At 38.0% G+C, this 25,686-nt stretch overlaps 1 protein-coding gene across 1 annotated transcript in view; it reads right to left on the reverse strand.

Annotated features, from left to right (window-relative positions):
- Window positions 1-25,686, reverse strand: part of FBN2 (fibrillin 2) — a 282,139-nt gene that overhangs the window by 55,563 nt on the left and 200,890 nt on the right. The window contains exons 27-36 of the mRNA XM_030818406.1: window positions 24,773-24,898; window positions 22,745-22,870; window positions 22,205-22,327; window positions 21,924-22,049; window positions 21,477-21,602; window positions 19,676-19,798; window positions 17,333-17,455; window positions 15,454-15,579; window positions 5,348-5,470; window positions 4,619-4,741 (exon numbers count right to left, since the gene is read on the reverse strand). Coding sequence (XP_030674266.1) covers window positions 4,619-4,741; window positions 5,348-5,470; window positions 15,454-15,579; window positions 17,333-17,455; window positions 19,676-19,798; window positions 21,477-21,602; window positions 21,924-22,049; window positions 22,205-22,327; window positions 22,745-22,870; window positions 24,773-24,898 — 1,245 coding nt within the window. The remainder of the gene's footprint in view (window positions 1-4,618; window positions 4,742-5,347; window positions 5,471-15,453; window positions 15,580-17,332; window positions 17,456-19,675; window positions 19,799-21,476; window positions 21,603-21,923; window positions 22,050-22,204; window positions 22,328-22,744; window positions 22,871-24,772; window positions 24,899-25,686) is intronic.

Here is a 25,686-nt window from a genome sequence, read left to right on the forward strand (position 1 = left end):
ATTGATGCAAAAATCCTCAATAAAATACTGGCAAACCAAATCCAGCAGCACATCAAAAAGCTTATCCACCATGATCAAGTGGGCTTCATCCCTGGGATGCAAGGCTGGTTCAACATAAGCAAATCAATACATGTAATCCAGCATATAAACAGAACCAAAGACAAAAACCACATGATTATCTTAATAGATGCAGAAAAGGCCTTTGACAAAATTCAACAACCCTTCATGCTAAAAACTCTCAATAAATTAGGTATTGATGGGACGTATCTCAAAATAATAAGAGCTATCTATGACAAACCCACAGCCAATATCACACTGAATGGGCAAAAACTGGAAGCATTCCCTTTGAAAACTGGCACAAGACAGGGATGCCCTCTCTCACCACTCCTATTCAACATAGTGCTGGAAGTTCTGGCCAGAGCAATCAGGCAGGAGAAGGAAATAAAGGGTATTCAATTAGGAAAAGAGGAAGTCAAGTTGTCCCCGTTTGCAGATGACATGATTGTATATCTAGAAAACCCCATTGTCTCAGCCCAAAATCTCCTTAAGCTGATTAGCAACTTCAGCAAAGTCTCAGGATACAAAATCAATGTACAAAAATCACAAGCCTTCTTGTACACCAATAACAAACCAACAGAGGGCCAAATCATGAATGAACTCCCATTCACAATTGCTTCAAAGAGAATAAAATACCTAGGAATCTAATTTACAAGGGATGTGAAGGACCTCTTCAAGGAGAACTACAAACCACTGCTCAATGAAATAAAAGAGGATACAAACAAATGGAAGAACATTCCATGCTCATGGGGTGGAAGAATCAATATTGTGAAAATGGCCATACTGCCCAAGGTAATTTATAGATTCAATGCCATCCCCATCAAGCTACCAATGACTTTCTTCACAGAATTGGAAAAAACTACTTTAAAGTTCATATGGAACCAAAAAAGAGCCCGCATCACCAAGTCAATCCTAAGCCAAAAGTACAAAGCTGGAGGAATCATGCTACCTGACTTCAAAGTATACTACAAGGATACAGTAACCAAAACAGCATGGTAGTGGTACCAAAACAGAGACATAGATCAATGGAACAAAACAGAGCCTTCAGAAATAATGCCACATATCTAAAACTATCTGATCTTTGACAAAACTGACAAAAACGAGCCATGGGAAAAGGATTCCCTATTTAATAAATGGTGCTGGGAAAACTGGCTAGCCATATGTAGAAAGCTGAAACTGGATCCCTTCCTTACACCTTATACAAAAATTAATTCAAGATGGATTAAAGACTTACATGTTAGACCTAAAACCATAAAATCCCTACAAGAAAACTTAGGCAATACCATTCAGGACATAGGCATGGGCAAGGACTTCATGTCTAAAATACCAAAAGCAATGGCAACAAAAGCCAAAATTGACAAATGGGATCTAATTAAACTTAAGAGCTTCTGCACAGCAAAAGAAACTACCATTGGAGTGAACAGGCAACCTACAAAATGGGAGAAAATTTTTGCAACCTACTCATCTGACAAAGGGCTAATATCCAGAATCTACAATGAACTCAAACAAATTTACAAGAAAAAAACAACCCCATCAAAAAGTGGGTGAAGGACATGAACAGACACTTCTCAAAAGAAGGAAGACATTTATGCAGCCAAAAAACACATGAAAAAATGCTCATCATCACTGGCCATCAGAGAAATGCAAATCAAAACCACAATGAGCTACCATCTCACACCAGTTAGAATGGCGATCATTAAAAAGTCAGGAAACAACAGGTGCTGGAGAGAATGTGGAGAAATAGGAACACTTTTACACTGTTGGTGGGACTGTAAACTAGTTCAACCATTGTGGAAGTCAGTGTGGCGATTCCTCAGGGATCTAGAACTAGAAATACCATTTGACTCAGCCATCGCATTACTGGGTATATACCCAAAGGACTATAAATCATGCTACTATAAAGACACATGCACATGTACGTTTATTGTGGCACTATTCACAATAGCAAAGACTTGGAACCAACCCAAATGTCCAACAACGATAGACTGGATTAAGAAAATGTGGCACTACACCATGGAATACTATGCGGCCATAAAAAATGATGAGTTCATGTCCTTTGTAGGGACATGGATGAAGCTGGAAACCATCATTCTCAGTAAACTATCGCAAGGACAAAAAACCAAACACTGCATGTTCTCACTCATAGGTGGTAACTGAACAATGAGAACATACGGACACAGGAAGGGGAACATCACACTCTGGGGACTGTTGTGGGGTGGGGGGAGGAGGGAGGGACAGCATCAGGAGATATACCTAATGCTAAATGACGAGTTAATGGGTGCAGCACACCAACATGGCACATGGATACATATGTTAACAAACCTGCACATTGTGCACATGTACCCTAAAACTTAAAGTATAATAATAAAAAAAAAAAGAATCTAGACAAAAGAGCTGCTCTCTGTCTCTTTGTAGTTACCTGACTCAAGTTCATTTTTTTTCTCTTTGCCAAAAACTATGGCCAGAAAGTAAAGACTTCTAAATTCTCAACTGTGTTGAATAAATGCTAAAAGAAGATTTCAAGTAAGGTTTCTCCAGTCTTCTCTTGTACTTTCTTGAAAAATAATGCAATCCTTAGGGCAATATAATAAGAAAACTGAAGGATGATAAAACAGTGACATTTTATTTCACTAATGCATGTTCCTTCTAGGTGATGCCATAATTTTCCACTTCTCATTATTTTACTCTGTTGTATCCATTGGACATAATGTTGAACATCGACAAAAATAAAAGCTAGGATGATAAAATGTCAAAATGTTTCAAGACAAAGGAGAAACAAGATCTCTTAACATTTTATAATGTTTCAGACCTATGAAAGGTTCCAATAGACTCCTAGGGCACTTTTGAGACAGAATGAGTCTTTGTTTTTTTGGCACTAAGAATCAATGAAAGCAATAAAGTGTCAATCCATACAAATAGAGTTGCTCCAAAAAGAAACTCAAAAACTAAAATTGATTATACATTGACAGTTAATCCGTGTACCGCTGTGCAAACATATTCTCTGCAGTGCTGCCCTGGTCTACACTTCCACCAGCAGAACAGAATGCTCCTCAAGGCTCATGTCCCTACCAATACTTCACATTATCCAGGTTTCCTAATTTTTGCCAGTATATGAAGGGTAAAATGGTATTCATATAATTGTTTCAAATGGATTTCTTATTCCTAATGATTTTGGGCATTTGTTTGCTTTCATTTGTTAACATTTAGACTATTCTCTTTTATGAGTTGCCTGTTCACAGCCTTTGTTCCAAGGAAGTTTTTAAGAAATATTGAGGCCCCAGTGAGTCAGAATTTCTGAGGGTGTAACAGGCATCAATATCTTTTCCAGGTTCTAAATGGAGTTTACTATGCAGTCTGGGTTGAGAATCACTTTGTGAACTGGGCAACTGCTCCTCTGATTCCTCTCCTCATCCCTGTCCCCTCCACTCACTCCTCTCTTGCTACAAGCAGCCTTGGGCTGTGTCTCTAACGCCAGCCTTCTCCTGGCACAGGCCCTTTGCACTGGCTGCTCCTTGTAACTGGAGGCTTCCCTCAGAGGTCCAGTTGGCCTTTCCCCTCCTTAAAGGCTGTGACTCCCCCATCTCTAATATAACATGGCACTTCTCCAAGCACCTCCAGTGCCAATTCTGTTTGTTCATGCTTTTACTTATCTCCCTGCCTCTAGAATGTAAACACAAAAGCAGAGAATGTGCTTGTTCTGTTCACTGTTGCAACTCCAGCCCTTAGACGGAAGGCACTCAATCTTTACCAAATGAATTATTTTGAATGGAAAACACAGACTTGGAGTAGCCATAAATGATAATTAAAAGTATTCTCCAAAACTTGAAAACAGTATGTAAGTTGTGTATAAATCACAGCAGCAAATATTCCTTCCATTTGCTGTAGGCCCAAAAACTGACACTGAGGACAGTAGGCGGATTTCTACTCAAGCAAGGAATTCTCCACCCCTCTCTTTTTTTGTATACTTCCAGAAAATTCTCCAGGCCATTTCCTTCTCTAGGAAAATACAGGAACAGTGCAGATAGTAAAAGCTGGACAATTGTTTTTTTAAGATCAGAAGTGCTGACCACAGATTCTGAACCTTCATTACCGCCTCCTCCTCCTCCTCCCTGTCACCTCCCAACTTCTTCTGCTCCAATGGTTTGGCTCATAAATCCATCTCTCTAATTCCTTGCTTCTCATCACTTCATTTACTTTGCTATATGACCCTTCCAGTAGGCAGGAGAAATAGATATTCTAAAAGCTATACCACTACTCTGGGTTATCCTGGCCAAACACTGGACAAGGAGCCAGGCGGCAACCTGGGCCACAGCCTTAGCTCTGCCATTTTCAAGCTCTGAGACCTTGAACAAATTACTGCACTTCTCTGTGCCTTGGTTCTCAAGTCCGTGAGAGGAGGAAGGTGGAGCAGATGATTTGGAAGAGAAACACAATAAAGGTGACGATATAATGTTTTGTTTTTAAGTTAACTGTAGCAAACACTCATCACAGTTCATTATCAAGAGGGTTTGAATATTCAACTTGATAATTCTATTTGTTTGTTTCATATAGCTTTACTTACCAACACAACCCACACCAGTTGGGTTCAACTGAAAATCGGGTGGGCAGTTACACTCATAGCGACCAGGCGTGTTGACACATAGGCCATTGACACAGTTTATAGGATCTGCACACTCATCAATATCTAGGAGAAGCATTTAAAATGCCCAGGTTACCATTTTTACTTTTTCTGTGCATACTGCTGTTCCAAAGAATTTGGTGGAATTTTTGCAAGTTAGTAGATTAAAGATCACTAGGAAAGACTCAACACAATAAAATAAAGATCTTAAATTTTGGTATATACCTAAAACAGATTCCATATATCAAGCACACAGTATTTATGACAGCATTTAATATCCTTAATAAATACATTGTAATTAATTAAAATTTGCAACTCTGAGGATGAAAAAATTATGTCACTATTTGCTTAACAAAAATCACATATATACATGTATATATATACATATGTGTACTATATATACATATACATGAACATATATATATAAAGAGACACTTTACTAGTTTCATGTCAGATATTTAATATTAACAATCATATAGATAACAATTTAATATTTACATAAAAATGCATCAATTCCATAGTTACAAATAAACGAATCTGAATATAATTTTCTGAAAAATGTGTAACCTAATGCATAGATTAGCTAAGCAGAAATCTCAGGAATTTTTATGCTTAGCACAGAATATTCATTTCAATGAATCAGAACACAACTTAGCTGGTAACTGATCATACCTGTACAGTTCCCTCCTGTTCTGTCCAATTCATAACCATCATCGCAGATACAATGAAACATTCCAGGCAGGTTATTACATGTTCCAAAGACACAAATGTTTTGGAAGGAGCATTCATCAATATCTGAAGATTTTAAAAAAAGTAATCTCTTATTTACAAAGACAGTTTAAAATTTTAATGTAATGTCTAACATTAGTGCATTTTTCTACCCCCTCAGATGCTTTTATTCAGTAAAGCTTTTTTTTTTTTTCTCTTTTTTGGCTAGGTAGATAAGTGTAAAGGGCAGGCAACTAATGTTCACCTATGGAACTAAGATATACAAGAAATACTGTTTTCTTGGTAAAATGAGTGCCTAGTATTTTAAATGACTTGGATTATGATACACTTAAATAAAGAAGAGTTGGCTCAAGGCACACAAAATATAAAAATTAAATATAAACATGTCAAAGAAATGAAACTGTAAAAAAAAAGATAAAAGCAAATTCAAAGATTCTAACTAATTAGGGCAAACAGCAGACATTTTATAGTTGATAAATGTTTTATATTATAAAAAAACAAATACATAATTATTTTTAAATATTGGAGATATTAAAATTAACTTTTTAGTTAATTTAGTTAAATAAATTTAGTTAAATATTAATTAACTTTTTAGTTTTTACTTCCTTTTTATTTTGTAATCTTATCTGTTATTATAAAGCAGTTATAAACAGAACTAATTTCTTCCCTAATTTCATGTTAATAAGATGATCCATTGGCCCCATATTCCAGTAAATTTCATTAAAATATCTCTATTGAATTGGACTAAAAATTCACTTATGACAAGTTTATGATAGTCTTCCATGAGGCTTTAACTCAAACTCAATAAATATGAAGTTATCACTCCTCACTCAGGTGAAAATCAATGTGTATGTATAGCTGTGGAAATAATCTGAATCTCTACTCTCAAAAAGAGGATAGACATTTTTGTATATAAATTGCCTAACACTCTGAGAATGCGACCAGGCACGTCTTTTTAGGCTAGACTAGACAAATCATCCTAAACTGCTGTCCTCAGACAGTTATATCTTAAGTCTAAACAGGACTTCTTTGGTCATTCTTCACAGTTAAAATACTGGTTTCAACTATTTTAGATTTAAGGTATGGTTCCAATCATGTTTAAAGTTTAACATGTGCAAAGGTGTCTTTTATTGTGTTGGAGGTAAGAAAGTTATTCTCTTTATATAAATGAGTAAAAACTCTTTAAGCTAGATCACAATTGAATTGTGTTAATTTATACTCAAAAAGGGAATTGTACTATCAGCCTTCTGAGTATGCATTTTTTTTTTTCAGACAGGTTCTTGCTCTGTCACACAGGATGGAGTAGTGGCACGATCATGGCTCACTGCAGCCACAATCTCCTGGGCTCAAGCAATCCTCCCCCTTCAGCCTTCCACATAGCTGGGACTATGGGCAAACACCATCACACCCAGCTAATTTAAAAAGTTTTTGTAGAGACAGGGTCTCCCTATGCGGCCCAGGTTGGCCTTGAACTCCTGGGCTCATGGGATCCTCCCTCCTTGGCCTTCCAAAGTGCTGTATCAATAGGTGTGGGCCACCGTGCCCAATCCATTTTACTTTTAAATGAACTTTACTAGAAATTTCTTCCACCTAAATAATGTAATTGTTGTATAAAAGAAGGCATTTTAAAAGATTACTGTCTTTCCTTTATAAAATTGATACATATTCAAAAATTCAAATAATACAGAAAACAAAATAGCAAAACAATTACTCAAAAATGTTTCCATCTAGAAAGAATCATTTGAGATCATTTCAGACATTTTTATATACATATTTAGACAGTGAAGCTAAAAGAATTTATATGCATCAGATAAATTTACCATCATCTCAACAGTTTTAAAATACTTTTCTAATGTTAAGAATAAAAAACGCTAACAATTTTTTGGCTTTATGCTGAAGTTGAAATGTAATTTTTAGACAGTATTAATGAATTCTATACAATAAATTATAAGAAAATTAGCACTCATGTATCCTTCCAACTCCTTATTTTTATTTAATCATTTTCACTTTTTCAATGTCTATGGCAGTTTACCATAATTTCCAGTGTTTAGTACTAATTATTTACTTAAAGGGATCAATAATGGTTTTATTACAACTTCTCTATTTGTTTCTTGATTGGCTGTTTCACTGCTGACTGTTCTTTTTCCAAGAAGGGTGGGACTTTTATGAAAACACATGTGTTTTCTAGCAGACTTTTTTCATGTGTAAGAAAATGCTTATTTTCTTTACAATTAATATTAAGTATAATATTTTTCACTTTTCCTGAGAATTTTGTGGGCATGGATCTAATGTCTTTTGGTATTGAATATTTCTGTTTAGCTCATGAATTGCCTTTTTTTTATTATACTTTAAGTTCTGGGATACATGTACAGAATGTGCAGGTTTGTTACATAGGTATATGTGTGCCATGGTGGTTTACTGCACCCATCAACTTGTCATCTACATTAGGTATTTCTCCTAATGCTGTCCCTCCCCTAGCCCCCCACCCTCCGACAGGCCCCAGTGTGTGATGTTTCCCTCTCTGTGTCCATGTGTTCTCATTGTTCAACTCCCACTTATGAGTGAGAGAACATGCGGTGTTTGGTTTTCTATTCCTGTCTTAGTTTGCTGAGAATGATGGTTTACAGCTTCATCCATGTCCCTGCAAAGGACATGAACTCATCCTTTCTTATGGTTGTACAGTACTCCATGATGTATATGTGCCACATTTTCTCTATCCAATCTATCATTGATGGTCATTTGGGTTGGTTCCAAGTCTTTGCTATTATGAACAGTGCTGCAATAAACATACATGTGCATGTGTCTTTATAGCAGAATGATTTATAATCCTTTGGGTATATCCCCAGTAATAGGATTGCTGGATCAAATGGTATTTCTGGTTCTGGATCCTGGAGGAATTGCCACACTGTCCCCCATAATGGTAGAACTAATTTACACTCCCACCAACAGCATAAAAGTGTTCCCATTTCTCCACATGCTCTCCAGCATCTGTTGTTTCCTGACTTTTTTTTTTTTTTTTTTTTTTTTTTTGGAGACAGAGTCTCATGCTGTCACCCAAGCTGGAGTGCAGTGGTGCGATCTCGGCTCACTGCAAGCTCTGCCTCCCGGGTTCACGCCATTCTCCTGCCTCAGCCTCTCCGAGTAGCTGGGACTACAGGCGCCCGCCACCACGCCCGGCTAATTTTTTGTATTTTTAGTAGAGACGGGGTTTCGCCGTGGTCTCGATCTCCTGACCTCGTGATCCGCCCGCCTCGGCCTCCCAAAGTGCTGGGATTACAAGCGTGAGCCACCGCGCCCTGCCTGTTTCCTGACTTTTTAATGATTGTCATTCTAACTGGCATGAGATGATATCTTATTGTGGTTTTGATTTGCATTTCTCTAATGACCACGATGATGAGCTTTTTTTCACGTTTGTTGGCTGCATAAATGTCTTCTTTTGAAAATTGTCTGTTCATATCCTTTGCCCACTTTTCAATGGGGTTGTTTTTTTTTCTTGTAAATTTGTTTAAGTTCCTTGTAGATTCTGGATATTGGCCCTTTGTCTGATAGACTGCAAAAATTTTCTTCCATTCTGTAGGTTGCCTATTCACTCTGATGATAGTTTCTTTTGCTGTGCAGAAGTTCTTTAGTTTAATTAGATCCCATTTGTCAATTTTGGCTTTTGTTGCCATTGCTTTTGGTGTGTTAGTCATGAAGTCTTTGTCCATGCCTATGTCCTGAGTGGTATTGCCTGGGTTTTCTTCTGGGGTTTTTATGGTTTTAGGTCTTCATTTAAGTCTTTAATCCACTTGAGTTAATTTTTGTATAAGGGGTAAGAAAGGGGTGCAGTTTCAGTTTTCTGCATATGGCTAGCCAGTTTTCCCAGCACCATTTATTAAATAGGGAATCCTTTCCCCATTGCTTGTTTTTATTAGGTTTGTCAAAGATGAGATGATTGTAGACATCTGGTATTATTTCTGAGGGCTCTGTTCTGTTCCATCGGTCTGTATTTCTGTTTTGGTACCAGTACCATGCTGTTTTGGTTACTGTGGCCTTGTAGGATAGTTTGAAGTCAGGTGGCGTGATGCCTCCAGCTTTGTTCTTTTTGCTTAGGATTGTCTGGCTCTTTTTTGGTTCCATATGAAGTTTAAGGTGGTTTTTCCTAATTCTGTGAAAAAAGTCAACGGTAGCTTGATGGGGATAGCACTGAATCTATAAATTACTTTGGGCAGTATGGCCATTTTCATGATACTGATTTTTCCTATCCATGAGCATGGAATGTTTTTCCATTTGTTTGTGTCCTCTCTTACTTCCTTGAGCAGTGGTTAGTGGTTCTCCTTTAAGAGGCCCTTGACGTCGCTTGTAAGTTGTATTCCTAGGTATTTTATTCTCTTTGCAGCAATTGCGAATGGGAGTTCACTCATGTTTTGGCTCTCTGTTTGTCTATTATTGGTGTATAGGAATGCTTGTGGTTTTTGCACACCGATTTTGTATCTTGAGACTGCTGAAATTGCTTATCAGCTTGAGATTTTGGGCTGAGACAATGGGGTTTTCTAAATATACAATCATGTCATCTGCAAACAGATACAATTTGACTTCCTCTCTTCCTATTTGAATCCCCTTTCTTTCTTTCTTTCTCTTGCCTGATTGCCCTGGCCAGAACTTCCAACACTAGGTTGAATAGGAGTGGTGAGAGAGGGCATCCTTGTCTTGTGCCAGTTTTCAAAGGGAATGCTTCCAGTTTTTGCCCATTCAGTATGATATTGGCTGTGGGTTTGTCATAAATGCTCTTATTATTCTGAGATATGTTCCATCAATATCTAGTTTATTGAGTTTTTAGCATGAAGGGGTGTTGAATTTTATTGAAGGGCCTATTTTATCGAAGGCCTAGTTTTACTGAAGGCCTTATTGCATCTTTTGAGATAATCATGCAGTTTTTGTCATTGGTTCTGTTTATGTGATGGATTACGTTTATTGATTTGCATATGTTGAACCAGCCTTGCATCCCAGAGATGAAGCTGACTCAATTGTGGTGGATAAGCTCTTTTATGTGCTGCTGGATTCGGTTTGCCAGTATTTTACTGAGAATCTTTGCATCGATGTTCGTCGGGGATATTGGCCTGAAATTTTCTTTTTTTGTGTGTCTCTTCCAAGTTTTGGTATCAGGATGATGCTGGCCTCATAAAATGAGTTAGGGAGGAGTCCCTCTTTTTCTATTGTTTGGAATAGTTTCCGAAGGAATGGTACCAGCTCCTCTTTGTACCTCTGGATGAATATGGCTGTGAATCCACCTGTTCCTGGACTTCTTTTGTTTGGTAAGCTATTCATTACTGCCTCAATTTCAGAACTTGCTATTGGTCTACTCAGGGATTCAACTTCTTCCTGGTTTAGTCTTGGGAGGGTGTATGTGTCCAGGAATTTATCCATTTCTTCTAGATTTTCTAGTTTATTTGCATAGAGGTATTTATAGTGTTATCTGATGGTAGTTTATATTTCTGTGTGATCAGTGGTGATATCCCCCCTTTATCATTTTTTATTGGGTTTATTTGATTCTTCTCTCTCTTCTTATTTGTCTCACTAGCAGTCTATTTTGTTAATCTTTTCAGAAAACCAGCTCCTGGATTCACTGATTTTTTTAAAAGGGTTTATTGTGTCCCTATCTCTTTCAGTTCTGCTCTTATTTCTTGTCTTCTGTTAGCTACTGAATTTGTTTGCTCTTGCTTCTCCAGTTCTTTTAATTGTGATGTTAGAGTGTTGATTTTAGATCTTTCCTCCTTTCTCCTGTGGGCATTTAGTGTTACAAATTTCCGTCTAAACACTGCTTTAGCTGTGTCCCAGAGATTCTGGCACGTTGTGACTTTGTTCTCATTGGTTTAAAAGAACTTCTTTATTCCTGCCTTAATTTCGTTATTTACCCAGTAGTCATTCAGGAGCAGGTTGTTCAGTTTCCATATAGTTGTGCAGTTTTGAGTGAGTTTCTTTTCTTTTTCTTTTGGTTTTTTTTTTTGAGATGGAGTCTCGCTCTGTCGACCCAGGCTGGAGTGCAGTGGTGTGATCTCGGCTCACGGCAAGCTCTGCCTCTCGGGTTCACGCCGTTCTCCTGCTTCAGCCTCCTGAGTAGCTAGGACTACAGGCGCCTGCCACCGTGCCCGGCTAATTTTTTTTTGTATTTTTAGTAGAGATGGGGTTTCACCGTGTTAGCCAGGATGGTCTCGATCTCCTGACCTCATGATCCACCGGCCTTGGCCTCCCAAAGTGTTAGGATTACAGGCGTGAGCCACTGTGCCTGGCCATGAGTGAGTTTCTTAATCCTGAGTTCTAATTTGGTTGCACTGTGGTCTGAGAGACTGTTTGTTGTTATTTCCATTCTTTTGCATTTGCTGAGGAGTGTTTTACTTCCAATCATGTGGTCAATTTTAGAATAAGTGCTATGTGGTGCTGATAAGAATGTATATTTTGTTGATTTGGGGTGGAGAGTTCTGTAGATCTCTATTAGGTCCACTTGATCCAGAGTTGAGTTCAAATCCTGAATATCCTCTATTTTCTGTCCGTTGATCTGTCTAATATTGATGGTGGGGTGTTAAAGTCTCCCACTATTATTGTGTGAGAGTCTAAGTCTCTTTGTAGGTCTCTAAGAACTTGCTTTATGAATCTGGGTACTCCTGTATTGGGTGCATATATATTTAGGATAGTTAGCTTTTCTTGTTGCATTGATCCCTTTACCATTATGTAATGCCCTTCTTTGTCTCTTTTGATCTTTGTTGGTTTAAAGTCTGTTTTATCAGAGACTAGAATTGCAATCTCTGCTTTTTTGTTTTTTTTTTTGCTTTCCATTTGCTTGGTAAATATTCCTCCATCCCTTTATTTTGAGCCTATGTGTGTCTTTGCATGTGAGATGTGTTGCATTTTCTATCTGAAGTCTTCAATCCTCCTCTATGACTAAAGTTGACAAAGGTAGTAAATCTAAGTCTTTGTCTTACACTTTGGGCTTTGTATATTCAGTTCTTTGTTCTATTGCAGGAAAATGTTTGGTTATTTAGTACTTTTTTCTAGTTGATTTTTTGGGCTCTCTTCAGCGACACCAATTTTACTGAAGTTTACAGCTTTTTTCTTTTCTCTAATAGTGTTAATTTCTCTTTCCTCTTTCCATTGTTATTGTCTCAGGCCCTTTCTCTATGCTAGCAATTACATTTTCATCTGTATGTCTTCTGTTTTTTGCTGTTTTTATTTAATATTTCTCTTATTTTGCTATATTGGTCCCCATTTCTTATTTCCCTGGATTCTACAATCTCCCTTTTACTCTATAGCTCTTATAATCTCTTTAAACTTCTTCAACTACCTTTATGATTTTATTAAGATCATATATGGCATAAAGTATCTATGGAAAATTTGTTTTATTTCTTGAGTAGTTTTCTTCCATCGTGGGTTTGTTCTTTAGCTGATTTTGTGTTTTTCTTCCTTTTGTTTTCATAGGATGCCTGCATAGTTGCTACCGTTTTTCAGCTTGTATACACACTACTTGGCCTGCTCTTTCAAGAGCTTCCATTTACTTTAGTACAGTTTAAATAACATCTCTTGATATCTTTCCTTCTTTATCAGAGCTTTATGTGGAAGACAGCTGGTTTTGGTTTCATTAAAGCTGTATTCAGTCGCCCAAAATTTCATAAGGTGGAGGGAGAGAAGATTGAGAATGGGGAGAGCTCCTCTGGGCTCCATGTTGATGAACTTGGCCTTTGCTCTCTTTAGAAATTATAGAAAACGGTCTGTATGTGGGTCCGTTCCATTTAATGGAGTCCTCTCTCATGTTCCCGCAAGGGCTCCTCCAGGTTTTATATTCCCCCATTTTGGTGGAGTTTACTGGGAAATGGCCAACTTCAATAATTTTTTGAATTCTATAGAAATTCTGATACTTTGGTGAGAAGTGGATGCTTAGTGGAAAATATTCATCGGAGGATCATGTATTTATAGTAAGATGGGTAGACAACAAGGGATTAAATTAGTAAATTCAGAAGAAACTGAATTCAGATGACCCAGACCTTGTGGAAAGGAGAGAAAAACAAGGAGAATGGCCAGAACCATGGAATTACATTTTTTGGATCTCAAAAGCTGGTGTTCAGCTGAATGGAGCAGAGGGTCCAACTGAGGGTGAACTACAGGTATGCCAACCCTCAGCTGCCCTGTCAGTTAGGAGTTTCTCTCTGTGGTAACGACATATGAGAAAACTAGATGTGAAGTAAGCACCATAAACAGTAACTATTTAGCACCATCCTGGGGGAGAGGGAAGTTCTGAAAGGGCCTATGCCACCCATAAAGTAATATACAATTAGGAAGGAAAAATCCTGTCTAGATATAAAGAGTTTATGTCGGTGAAAAGTGGCTACTGCTGACCTGTTCCTTCTCCCACTAACTCTTCTCAAGCTGATGTAGATAATAAATCATGTCATTCCACATTTACATTGATTCACATTTTCCACTAATTCTACTACTAAGCTTCAGTGCTTAGAAGAAACCAGGACTGGGAAAAAAAAGGAACTCACCCTACAGGTGCCTTATATAAAATGGATTAGATTCTGCCCAATCTTGTGGGTCAATGTAGAAGCACGAATGCTTTCAGTTTCTAACTTCATCTTCCCTAGGACCAACTATTCATCACCTTTTTCTGAGTCTCTCCAAATTGGTTGCTATTTCTGGAGAATTTCATGAACTTTTGGCTCACTTTCTTTCCTCAGTGCCACTTCTGATGGTGGAGCAGAGTTGGGCTCCACTCTGAACCACCGCAGGTTGTATAATTTGGTTTTGTTTGGTTGACGCTGATGAATTGTGTGTTTGTGTGTATATGTGTGTGTGCACATGTGCCAGTACTTGCCAATTCTGTTCATTTGGTTAGATACTGATGTAGGGGGAAGTTTTTAATCTGTTTTCATTTTATCATTTTTGCTCAGCAGTTAGGTATTTTTTTTTTTTTTCATGAGGCTGCATGACTGGAAAACTGAGTTCTTTCGTTGGTTTGTTTGTTTGTTTTTTTAGACCGAGTTTCGCTCTTGTTGTCCAGTCTGTAGTGCAATGGCACAATCTCGGCTCACCGCAACCTCCGCCTCCAGGGTTCAAGCAATTCTCCTGCCTCTGCCTCCTCAGTAGCTGGGATTACAGGCATGAGCCACCATACCTGGCTAATTTTGTATTTTTAGTAGAGATGGAGTTCCTCCATGTTGTTCAGGCTGGTCTCGAACTCCCGACCTCAGGTGATCCACCTGCCTCAGCCTCCCAAAGAGCTGGGATTATAGGTGTGAGCCACCACGCCTGGCCCAAACTGAGTTTTTTTTAAAGGTTTTCTGTGAATCATAAATTCTGCTGAAGCCCTATGGTGTGTAACTTATTTTCAATCTCTCCTTTCTTCATTTATATTTTCATATAGTCCCTATTCATAACACAATGATGGCTCAAACTATATATGATGTGAATTGAGTTTCTAATTTAACAGAAAATCCAAATTCTTTTACTTGGAAAGATATCATACTAGGCACAAAGACCCATTTCTACGAAAGGTGGATGATGTCATCACTTAGAATAAGGAACCACTAGTATTAAGCAAAAGTACAGACAGCCCTTGCTGAATCCCTGAAGAGGACTTCCATTCCCAGACATACAGACAGCAGTCTCAACCATGAAGGTAAAGGCCAAAAATGAGCTTTTTATGATTTTGATAAACACAATAAATAGTGGTAGTTGAGACAAGTAACGGAGCATATTTTAAAAGCTGAATAGTTTCTCCACATGTCATTCATTTAGTGATAAAAAAGAGAAATAAGAGAAGAAATGGTTAAAAAAGAAAAAAGAATGAGCCAAACTTCCAACTACTGGCTCTTGGCCAGGAAAACTTCATAAGAGATGAAAGCTGCCTTCATCATTATTCATTCGGCAAAATAATCCATGCTTAAACGAATGACTTTTATATGTGCAGCATGTGCTACGTATTCTGCTTCCAGGTGGAGCTCGTTCCAGCCCTTGTTGTGGTTTCATTTACTGTGGTTGATCCAACTTGAAAATGAGTTGGAATCCTGGTGACCCACCTTGGCAGGATCTGCTGTCTGAGGCTGGAGTGAAGCCCATCTCACACTCGCAGCGATATGCACCCGGCACATTAAGGCACTGTCCGTTCTCACAGAGGTTTATGTTTTCTGCACACTCATCAACATCTGTGCAAAAAAGTAAATTACATCTCTGTTAAGTTCCAAATTTCATGACACATTTTCTCCTTGCTCTATAAATAGATTAGTTTTACTGGCTTGACTTAATGCTCATTAACATGAAACAACAGTTAATCACATTCACTTTAAGGAGGGTATCAACCTGAGAGAAAATCTATTTATCCTGCCCCCTAACATACAATTATAATATAATTAAAGAAAAGCTATTTAACCTTCACCCTAACATCCAATTGTAATATTATTAATAGCAGAAATGCAGACATCTCTCACATTTGTCTTGTTTCTCTTGTCAGTAGCATGCCAACATTATTTAGATATGAAAAAGAACATTGGAATTAATCTTAAAATGGTGATCATTCTTTGAGAAAATTATAGTATTCGAATAAACAACTTGCTTTTTCACTAATTCAAGTGTTTTAAAGCAAATTAAAGACACTATGGGAATGGGGAAAGTTTCTTTCATGTCATTACAATCTTATAAAAATACTCCTATCTTAATTACACAAACAGACATTACTCACAGACCTTAAAGATAATTTAATTCTATCAAGCGGAAAAAGAGGGAAGGAAAAGTCAATGTTTAGTGAGGGTGTCATTTGCCATGTGCTGTGCTGGTGGCCTGACATGCATTTTTTCACTGAATTCACCAGTCTCCTGAGGTTTAGAAGGGGAAGAACCTGTGGCTAAGAGCAGCCAAGTAAGCTGACACAGCCACACTGAGCTAATAATGCATGTTGACTGAGCCAGGATCTGATTGCAGATGTGTCTGACATGAAAGCCATGCTCTTTCCTTGACACCACAGTGGGGAGAAATGCCAGGAAAGATGCAAAATCTAAGGCTACAAGTTATGAAGCTTTAAAATTGAATAAACATGTTTCCTTAGACAGGCATTTGAAAATGATGAGGCTACATTTTTGATGTCAACGATTTGAAAAAAATTTAGTGTATCCTTTAATTACAGGTTTAAAGTGTGTACTGAAAATCAATTGAGAAACACTTATTTTATAAACTGAAGAGTATTCAACTTTATGTCCAGCAAGATTATCTAGTCTTATACATGCATATAATGAGAGGATGCTTTATCCTCAAAGAGTATGAATGAATAGAAGCTAAGTAGAAGCTATTATTTACTGAAATTTTGTGATGTGTTCTTCTAAGTCCTTTATTTGTATTATTCCATTTAATCCTTTCAATGCCATGTGATAAACTACTGAGACTTTGATAAACACATTAAATAGCAGTGATTGGATGGATCATACATCCTATCTTAAAAAGCTGAACAGTTTTCCTATGCCATTCATTTAGGAATAAAAAAGAAGAAAAGAAAATTGTATTATTATTACTGCATTTTAAATCAGGCCAGACAAGTTAAGTAGTTCACTTACGGTCACAGGCAAAAAATGGCATAGGCAAGATTTGAATCCAGGTAGTCTGATCCAGACAAAGCCTGTGTTTTATTAACCACTGTGTTACAAATGAGTAAGATAAAATGGCGAGTCATTAACAGTACATGATTGTTACAAACGCCATCATTTGAAAACTTCCAACAATACATTTGGAAAGTCATTCAGGTTTTTGTGTTTAATGCAAGAGAAAGATACACAGTCACACCTGCAAGTCAAGCATAAAAAAAGAGGTAGTTACTTTTGTCTCCTTTAATTATAATTTTCTTCAAATGAGGAAGCATATAGAGTGTTCTATGACCATCCCGTCAGAGCACACCTCAGGACTGTCACCCACCTGAGCAGGTAAAGCCATCTCCAGTGAAACCTTCGGAGCAGGCACAGCGGTATGAGCCCGGGGTATTTACACACTGAGCATTGATGCTACACTGGTGGGTTCCGTTAGAACATTCATCCAGATCTGCAGAACACATCAATAAAGTTCAGAAATGAAAATGGAACATTTAAGCACCTGGAAAGATTATTGTTTGTCTTAATTTACATATAAACTGGATAAATGGCAAGCATTTTAGTTTGCAGGATCACAGTTCCAACTCGCTAAGCTCTCAGACCCAATGTCCAATGTCTGGGCTAATAAATGTGGGCCAAAATTATGAACTCAAGCATTTTATGAGATATCTAGTCAACATGAATTTTTTAACAGCTTAAAGCAAACTAGTGTTAGATCTCACTCTGACTTCTACTGAGGGTGAATTTTATTAGTGGTTTCCTTATCAGTAAAATAATCAATTCTGAAGGTGATACTGAATTTCAGAGCAGGAAAATTAACAAAGAGTTTTCAAGTTTATTTAATAGATGAGGAAACACAGATATGATTCTTGACCTCATGGAATCCCTTAGTCTAGTAGAAAAGACAGATGTTAAACACAGAAAAAAATTAAATCTTGCTATATGTGCCATGAAGAAAAGTTACAAGGTGTCATGAGAGAATAAAAAGGGCATCTGATTTGGGCTGCAGGAACAAAGATGCCCCCATTGAGGAAGTAGTTTTTAGTTAATGTCAGACCTGAGAATGAGAAACAATTAACTTGCTGAACAGAGGTGGGGAAGGATATTCCTTGCAGAGGGATGAGCGCATGGTAAGACACCAAGGAGGAAAAGAGCTCAGTGTGACTGAAAAAATGAAAGGAGGTTAGAGTGGCAAAGCAGAATGCACCAGACAGAGGGCGATGGACAATGAAGCTAGAGAGACAGTGGAAACCCACAGCCAAGGGAGGGAAGCTGAATTTTATCCTGAATTCAGTGGGTTATAGTGAAGACTATGAAGAGATCGAATCCTGGTTTAAAAGCTTCCCCCTGCTGCTACGTGGAGAATGGATTGCAGGAGGGCCAGACAGGGAACAAGCCAACATACCAGAGGAGGTTCTTTTAGCATTCAGCAGACACCAAGAGCGAGGGCATGTGAGAGAGAGAGAGAGACTCTCTCTCTAGTTGGGACTAGAGTAGGGGAAAGAAGATGTAAATTAGAGTCTGAATTTGGGTGACATCCTGGAGCACAGGAGGCTGGACACAGCTGAATGTCTTGTATCAGAGGCAGGCTGTCTTGCAATAGTTGGCCAAAATGACAGATGGACAAGAAGCACAAAAATGGGAGGCCAAAAAGAGAAAAAGAGTAGGCACATGGGGCTACAAAAATGGGAATGAGGGTATGGTTGAAAAGTTATGATAGTAACCCTGGAAAGACGGCTGGACTAGAGGCTGGTGCTTCACTAAGCCATTGCAGGATGTTATTTAGCAGTTATTTGGAAGCTCTGATACTTCAAATTCTATAGTCAGCACATAAACTTTTGATAAGTATGAAATATTTGAATGGATAAAAAAGTATATATTCAAATTAACTTACAGCTTTGGTAAGAGATCTTAAAGCTATTCTTTAATCCTTACTGAGGGCCTATATGTTTTTTGTAAGTTATCAGGGGGAAGTGAGTTTAGCTTGCTTTCTTTTCTGTTTTAAATTGACCTAGAAATTCTTACTAGTTGGAAAAATGCTTTATTGTAAGGCATGTGAAACACTAAGCATATTACACAAAACTGTGAATGACACTCAGGGTATATTCTAGTCCCTTTCCTCTCAGATATAAAATACTTCTTAGACTCTGGCTCAAGAACCATAAAACTTGGAGAATTTGCCCATTTTTTTTCTTCAAATAAGACCTCTTGGAACGCAAGAAAGCATTCAGAATTTCCTGTAAGAAGAATTCTATTTTCTAATAAGATGGTGGTATTGATGACTTACTACAAACTTAAGTTATCTGAAAAAACCTTTTCCTTGCTCTCCATTTATTCCACTGGATTTTAAATCTCACTGATTACTTCTTTGAAAAGATTGGAAGAACACACTAGTCATTTTTCATCACACAGCTGTGTTTGGATCACCAGCTGCATATCAATTTTTACTGAACAACAACACATTAAAAAACAGGTGCCAAGGCATACTGTCAAAATTTTGATAATTTATATTAAGGGTAAAGGAAACTCTTAGGCAGGAATTATCCTGCAACTAAGATAACCTTTTTATAAAGGAATTAATAGAAGTGAAGAGCATGATTCTACAACCGTGCAAAAAAGAGCCTTTAAAAATTTGTGCCTTAGCAAAGGATATTTACATTTGCAAACTCACCAATACACTTGATTCCGTTTCCAATCCAGCCTTCTCTGCAGCTACATTTGAAGCTTCCTGGGATATTCAGACATGAGGCATGCATGTCGCAGTTATGAGCACCAATTTCACACTCATCCACATCTGAGAAACCATAATTCATAAGAAAAAAATAAAAATACAAACTAATTAATTCTACTTCCAAGTATATTTTTGTATAGGTAACATTTTAAAGTAAAGATGCAACTGTATGGAGAAAATAGTAGCCTAACTAACTTTTATTTTTAATTTTTGTAGGCTCCAAGAGGATTTGGAAAATTCATGATCCTAATAAAACAAGTTCTTCCCTGGAAAGAACTGTCAGCCACTTTCCACTAGAAGAGAGAGAGACACAGCAGTGTTGCTCCCTGGCAGGTACATGTGTTATCCTGGGGTCTTCTTCCCTGCCCAGACTCAGACACAACTCCATAAAGAGGACATTCGATTACAGATCAAGAGAAATCTTATTTCCAATAAGACGGTGCTATTCCTTCCTATTGATATTTATTACATATTTTTCATGAAGATAAGAATCTAACTTTTTAAAAAAAGTAATAGTTTATTCTCTTTAAAATTACATGATCATTTGTCATTTAAAAAATCAATATAAATATTTCACAGAATTTTTAAAAAACTATCATTTAGGTGTGTATTTTTATTTCTTCTATTTGAGATTATAGAAAAATATTCACTGGGAATGTTATCTGGAAAGTAGCCAGATGCTTTCGCCAGTGTGTGTGTGTGCGTGTGTGTATTTGTGTGTCTGTATACACACACACATATCCCTATATATGTATGTATAACCTATGTAGATTGGTTTTCCAAAGCTTTCTTGACTATAAATAGTAATGTGTTCTATCTAGTTCAACAATTACATATTATAGATGCTGAAATCACACACACACACACACACACACACACACACACACACACACTCTACTGGCTTCATATCAACCCTGTCAGTGGTGAACATGGAGAGAACACCTTCTTTTATAATCTACCCCTTACTGGAGGGGGCAGCTTAAGGGCTGGGTTGCACTCTTAAGTCTTCCACCACCTGCCTTGAAAAAATATCACACATAAGTCTTAAATTGAGCACTGAGGAATACATGATCCAAAACCTTGACCCCGGCACATCCTAGCCCCACCTGCATGCAAAAGGCTAAAACTAGTTAGTAGCAGTAGTAGAGAAAGGGAACAAAAGACAAAGTGGGCAAAGTGAGCAAAGAAGGAAAGTGAAGAGAGGAAAAAGAGAAAGGCAATTTGGGCAGAGAGAAGAGAAGACAAAAGCAAACAGAAGACCAAACCAGAAAGGAAAAGATGGGAGAAAGGAAGAAAGGGAAGGAGTCTCAATGAAACTTAAGATTAATTTTTACTAGTTTAAAAGAAGTGCAGAGGTAAATGGCAACTGGGATCCCCAGGTCTTTTGGTGCTCTTTGTACATGAATGTCTTCCAAGTGGGCAGCAGTCATACTCAGAAAGTGACTGATGCTGCATGAATGACCATTAGTGGTCAGGGCCATGGGAACCAGACTGCACTCCCACTCACTCACTCTCTGTCGCAGCCCACAGCCAGCCCTGTGGTGGGTGGCTCAGACAGCGTGCTACCACAGAGACCAGCCAAATCCATCACACATCCTATGGGTCACACACTCATCACACACACAGTCACAGTCTGGTGGCAGGTAACCGGTCTAAGAGATGCCAGAAAACAAATGATGTTGGAAGTTGGCCTTTGACATCTGAGAACTTGAAACATAGAGAACACAAGCTTGAAACCTACCTGTACATCCTGTGGTCCCCTTCTTCACTGAGTAACCCAGCTGACAGTGGCAAATGAAGGATCCCTTTGTGTTCTCACATTCCCCAAACATGCAGATATTTGAATTTAGGTCACATTCATTGACATCTAGAAAATTTATTTTCAGTATCTTAGTATGTGTTCATCACAGTAATTTAAAAGCTATCTTCTACACTGACTAGCATAATACTGAAGTATACAGGTAAGATCTAAAATAGAATCCATCTGCAAATCATCGTGTTGTAGATATACTATCCGACTTCAGAGATTTTTAAAAGTAATTCTTCCTGAGATTTTATAGTTCTAGTAAAATGATTTGAATTTTTAAAATAACAACTGAAAAAGCCCTCCTTTTATCATGCTTGTGTGTGCATATGGGTGTGTGTGCATGTGTGTGTATAAATGTTTATCCTTTCTTATGATACCCACCAATGCATGTTTTCATGTCCATGGAAGCCATGAAGCCATCATAGCAGAGGCAGCGATACTCTCCAGGAATGTTGGTACACTGGCCGCCATCACAGATATCGGGATTGTTTTCACATTCATCAATGTCTGATGATACAAAATTAGCATCAAATGAAAATAAAAATGTTGTTCATCAATCTCAAATGTTTTTGTTTTCTATCTGGTTCCACTTGGTAATATCTGGAGCCATATTTTCAAGAAAAAGTTAGATGTACAAAGCCTGTGTGTTTTCCTTTCTATACCTGCACACGATCTCCCATCTGGCATCAGGGCATAACCCTCACTGCAGCTGCATTCGTAGCTTCCCTCTGAATTTGTGCACTGGGTATCACAGCCTCCGTTCATTATCATACATTCATCAATATCTGTGAAAACAGCATTGCAACCACATTACTCGTCAGGTCTGCTTCTTTAAAAGGAGTTTTCTCCTTTTTAAACAGATAATGCTAACGTGGCTTTGAATTTTTCTCCCCACTATGTGTTGATTGAACTTCATCTTTCTTAGTTCTTTTGCCTTCATTTTAGGCAGCATTCCATGTTTAAGGGTAGTACCCTAAGATTAAATAACTCAGAAATAGAAGAACTATGGGGATTAGAGCATTTTCTACATTAAGATGAGTGAGTCTGCTGCAAGACCAACACAGTATCTGAGATCTGCCCCCAGTCTTACATTCATTTTTGGGACAAAGGATTTGCATAGCCTTCATTATAATTCAGTGCCAAAAGTTTTCCTAGGCTAATTTGAGACATATGAGTTTCAGGCCTGCTTGGTCTCCCCTTACCTGTACAGCCCTGGCGGTCTGGCATGGCCTGATATCCAGGATTGCAAGAGCACTGATAGGTTCCAATCATGTTCACACATTTTCCATTTCTGCAAAGATTGCCGCTCAGGGAGCATTCATTAATATCTATAAAAGATACAGAGAATTAATGCTTTACTCAATGTCAAATCACTAAAGCCATCAGAAAGGTGCTTCACCAGAGCAGTGGTCTCCAAAGGGGTTTGTGTACTTCACGAGGAAGTGAAATGTTCTCCTGGGGGGTTGAAAGAAAATGCTGGATTCTCTATTTCCATCTACAACAGTACTGTTGAGTAAAGCTTTCTATAATGATGCAACTGCCCCCATATCTATGCGGTCTAATACACAGCTGCATGTGCTACCGAGTACTAGAAATATGGACAGTATAACTAAGGAATATTTAATGTTATTTAATTTTAACTGAATTTACATAGCCACGTGTGGCTAGTGACTCTCATGTTCGACCACACAGATTTCACACATGACAGAACAGAAGCTAAATACTACTTAATATACGAACTTACACTGGCATGCTCACCTGGTCTATATTAGATGGTGAAGTGTTGCCTACATGATCTGAAGTATCCTGATGGAAGACTGATGGTTCCACAAGACAGAGGCATGATAATAGGGCCCTCACGTGTTTAATTGTTTACACTGTGTTATGTTTTGTGTGTCGGGATAGTAATCTACAGATCACACTGCCTGTTTTAAAATAAACTAACCCCTATAATACGGGCAGGTGCCTTAAAAATAAACTAGTACCAATAATGTAATCACAAGACAACAGAAGAAAATGGCAGAGTGATATGCTTCCTTATGTAACTACTTGTCAGGTATAAGATAAGGTAAAAAACAGTGACAAAAAAACAGCGCTATCCAGGAGTGCATAATCAGATATAACAAGAAATTCATTCCAAATTCTCAAAATAACCAAGAAGATTATATGGCATGAGTTTATGCTTATGATCACTAAGTGTATATTATACAGAAATATATATTTTATATTCTGCATTGTTCCTTTGGCGGATACGTTTTTAAGCTGTAAGATCCATGAAAACTAAGTAACAAAGTAAACTTAGATCTGTGGCTCATTATACCTCAATATGTTCAACCATGAGTAAATATTCTGTAATTATTAGCGTGAAAAAGACTTTTGTACCGCTATTAACATGAAATAAGAACATAAAAACCTTTTCATTTATCATTTTAAAATATCTGTCTATGACAAAATTCACCTCATATACTAGCAAAGCAATACATATGGCTTATAAATAAATATATATGTATTGGAAAGGTGTGCTCAAATTATGTTTTGAAATTTGGTGTGCAATCTGTTCTATTTTAGGCTGTCTTACTTGCTTACAGGTTTAAGGAAGAGTTCCTGTGAAGAACATGCTTTCTGGCTAAATCAAAGTTTTAAAGCCAGTATACTAGGAGCATAGTAAGTCCAGAGACCTTCATGAATTGTGAAAAGCAATAGGTTGCAATGCCCAAAGACCAGTCATTAGTCTTCTCATATCCTTTCTGGCATCCCTACAGAGCTCAGGGCAAATTAGGAAACCCAGTGTTTCCATGAGAAGTGGGTTAAGGGAGCGCCATGTTCACACACGTGCAAGCTGATCCGTGAGCAGGCACAGGGGCGTAGAGCGGAGTCTGCCGAGTGGATGGGAAGACGCTGGGCAAAGGTGCACAATGCACAGGGTAGCTTTCCCATTTTTTCCTAATGGAGGATGAAACCACAAGGACTTCCACAGGGCTTCTCACACAGGGACCAATCATGTGGCTTGTAATAAAAAATGAGGCCAACCAGAAGAATGCCAGCTCATTCGAATGTGTCACCCAAGCATCCACTAAAGACACAGCCTGCATCCAGATGTAGGGAATCTCAATTTCCACCTTTTAATAAGCTAGATTTCATGTGCTCCTCAAACAACAGTTTGTCAGAACTGATCCCTGGTCTTTACCAGTTGTGCTGGGCAGGTTTATGTGCTGAGGAGATAAACTCACCCACACAGTCCTCACGGGATGGTGACAGCTCGTGTCCCAGTGGGCAGTCGCACTGAAAGCTGCCCTCAGTGTTCACACAGGTGCCACCCCTACAAAGGAGAGGGTTACGTTCACATTCGTCAATGTCTGAAAGGTAAAAACGTGAGATCCATTAAAGAACTCTGAGGGAAAAATATTCACACATACAGCGTGGGAGAAAGAATATTATCTGATATGAGAGTGTGAGTTAGTGTAAGAGGAATGCTTCATAGGAGATGGGATAACGCTTTCCTCACTTTTCCTACGACCAACAGAAAAACTAAAATTTCTACTCTTAAAGGTAGTAAGCTTCAAGAAATTTAATTGCATGAAATGAGCAGGCTCACAAGGAGTAGAAATAAATAATATTTACTTTATATCACCCCGGACTCATGATATATTGTCAGTTATCCTGGTGTCTATAATGCTAATCAGGGTGAAGGAAAATCTTAGACTTATAACCTACTAGATCCTATGAGGTAAGTCCTATATTGTACTGAAAATTAAACAGTGGGCTAAAAGGTTGGGAATACCAATAGGGTTTGTAATAGTACACAAATAAGAGAAATAACACGGGATTGGCATGATTGAATACAAATCCTGGGGCCACCACACGATGCCATGCATTTTAAATTATTCCCACCTAAGTAACTAGTCTGTGTGATTTTAGATTCTATGAATAAACAGGATCCAAGCTGAGTATTGCCATGAAGGCGCCAAGAGGTTGGGGCTCCCTGAGAGCTATCCAGGAGTGCATTTCCTGTCTGACATTTAAATAAATCTCTTCTCTCTCTCACCACATCCTGGCCACGCACTCCGTTCACAGCCCAGAGATAAGCAAAGGTCATGCACACGAATGAGTCTGTGCTAGTATGGTTTGAAGCTGGCGAGGAAGA

The sequence above is a fragment of the Nomascus leucogenys genome, chromosome 2, assembly GCF_006542625.1.
Source record: "Nomascus leucogenys isolate Asia chromosome 2, Asia_NLE_v1, whole genome shotgun sequence".
In the NCBI taxonomy this organism is placed as follows: Eukaryota; Metazoa; Chordata; class Mammalia; order Primates; family Hylobatidae; genus Nomascus; species Nomascus leucogenys.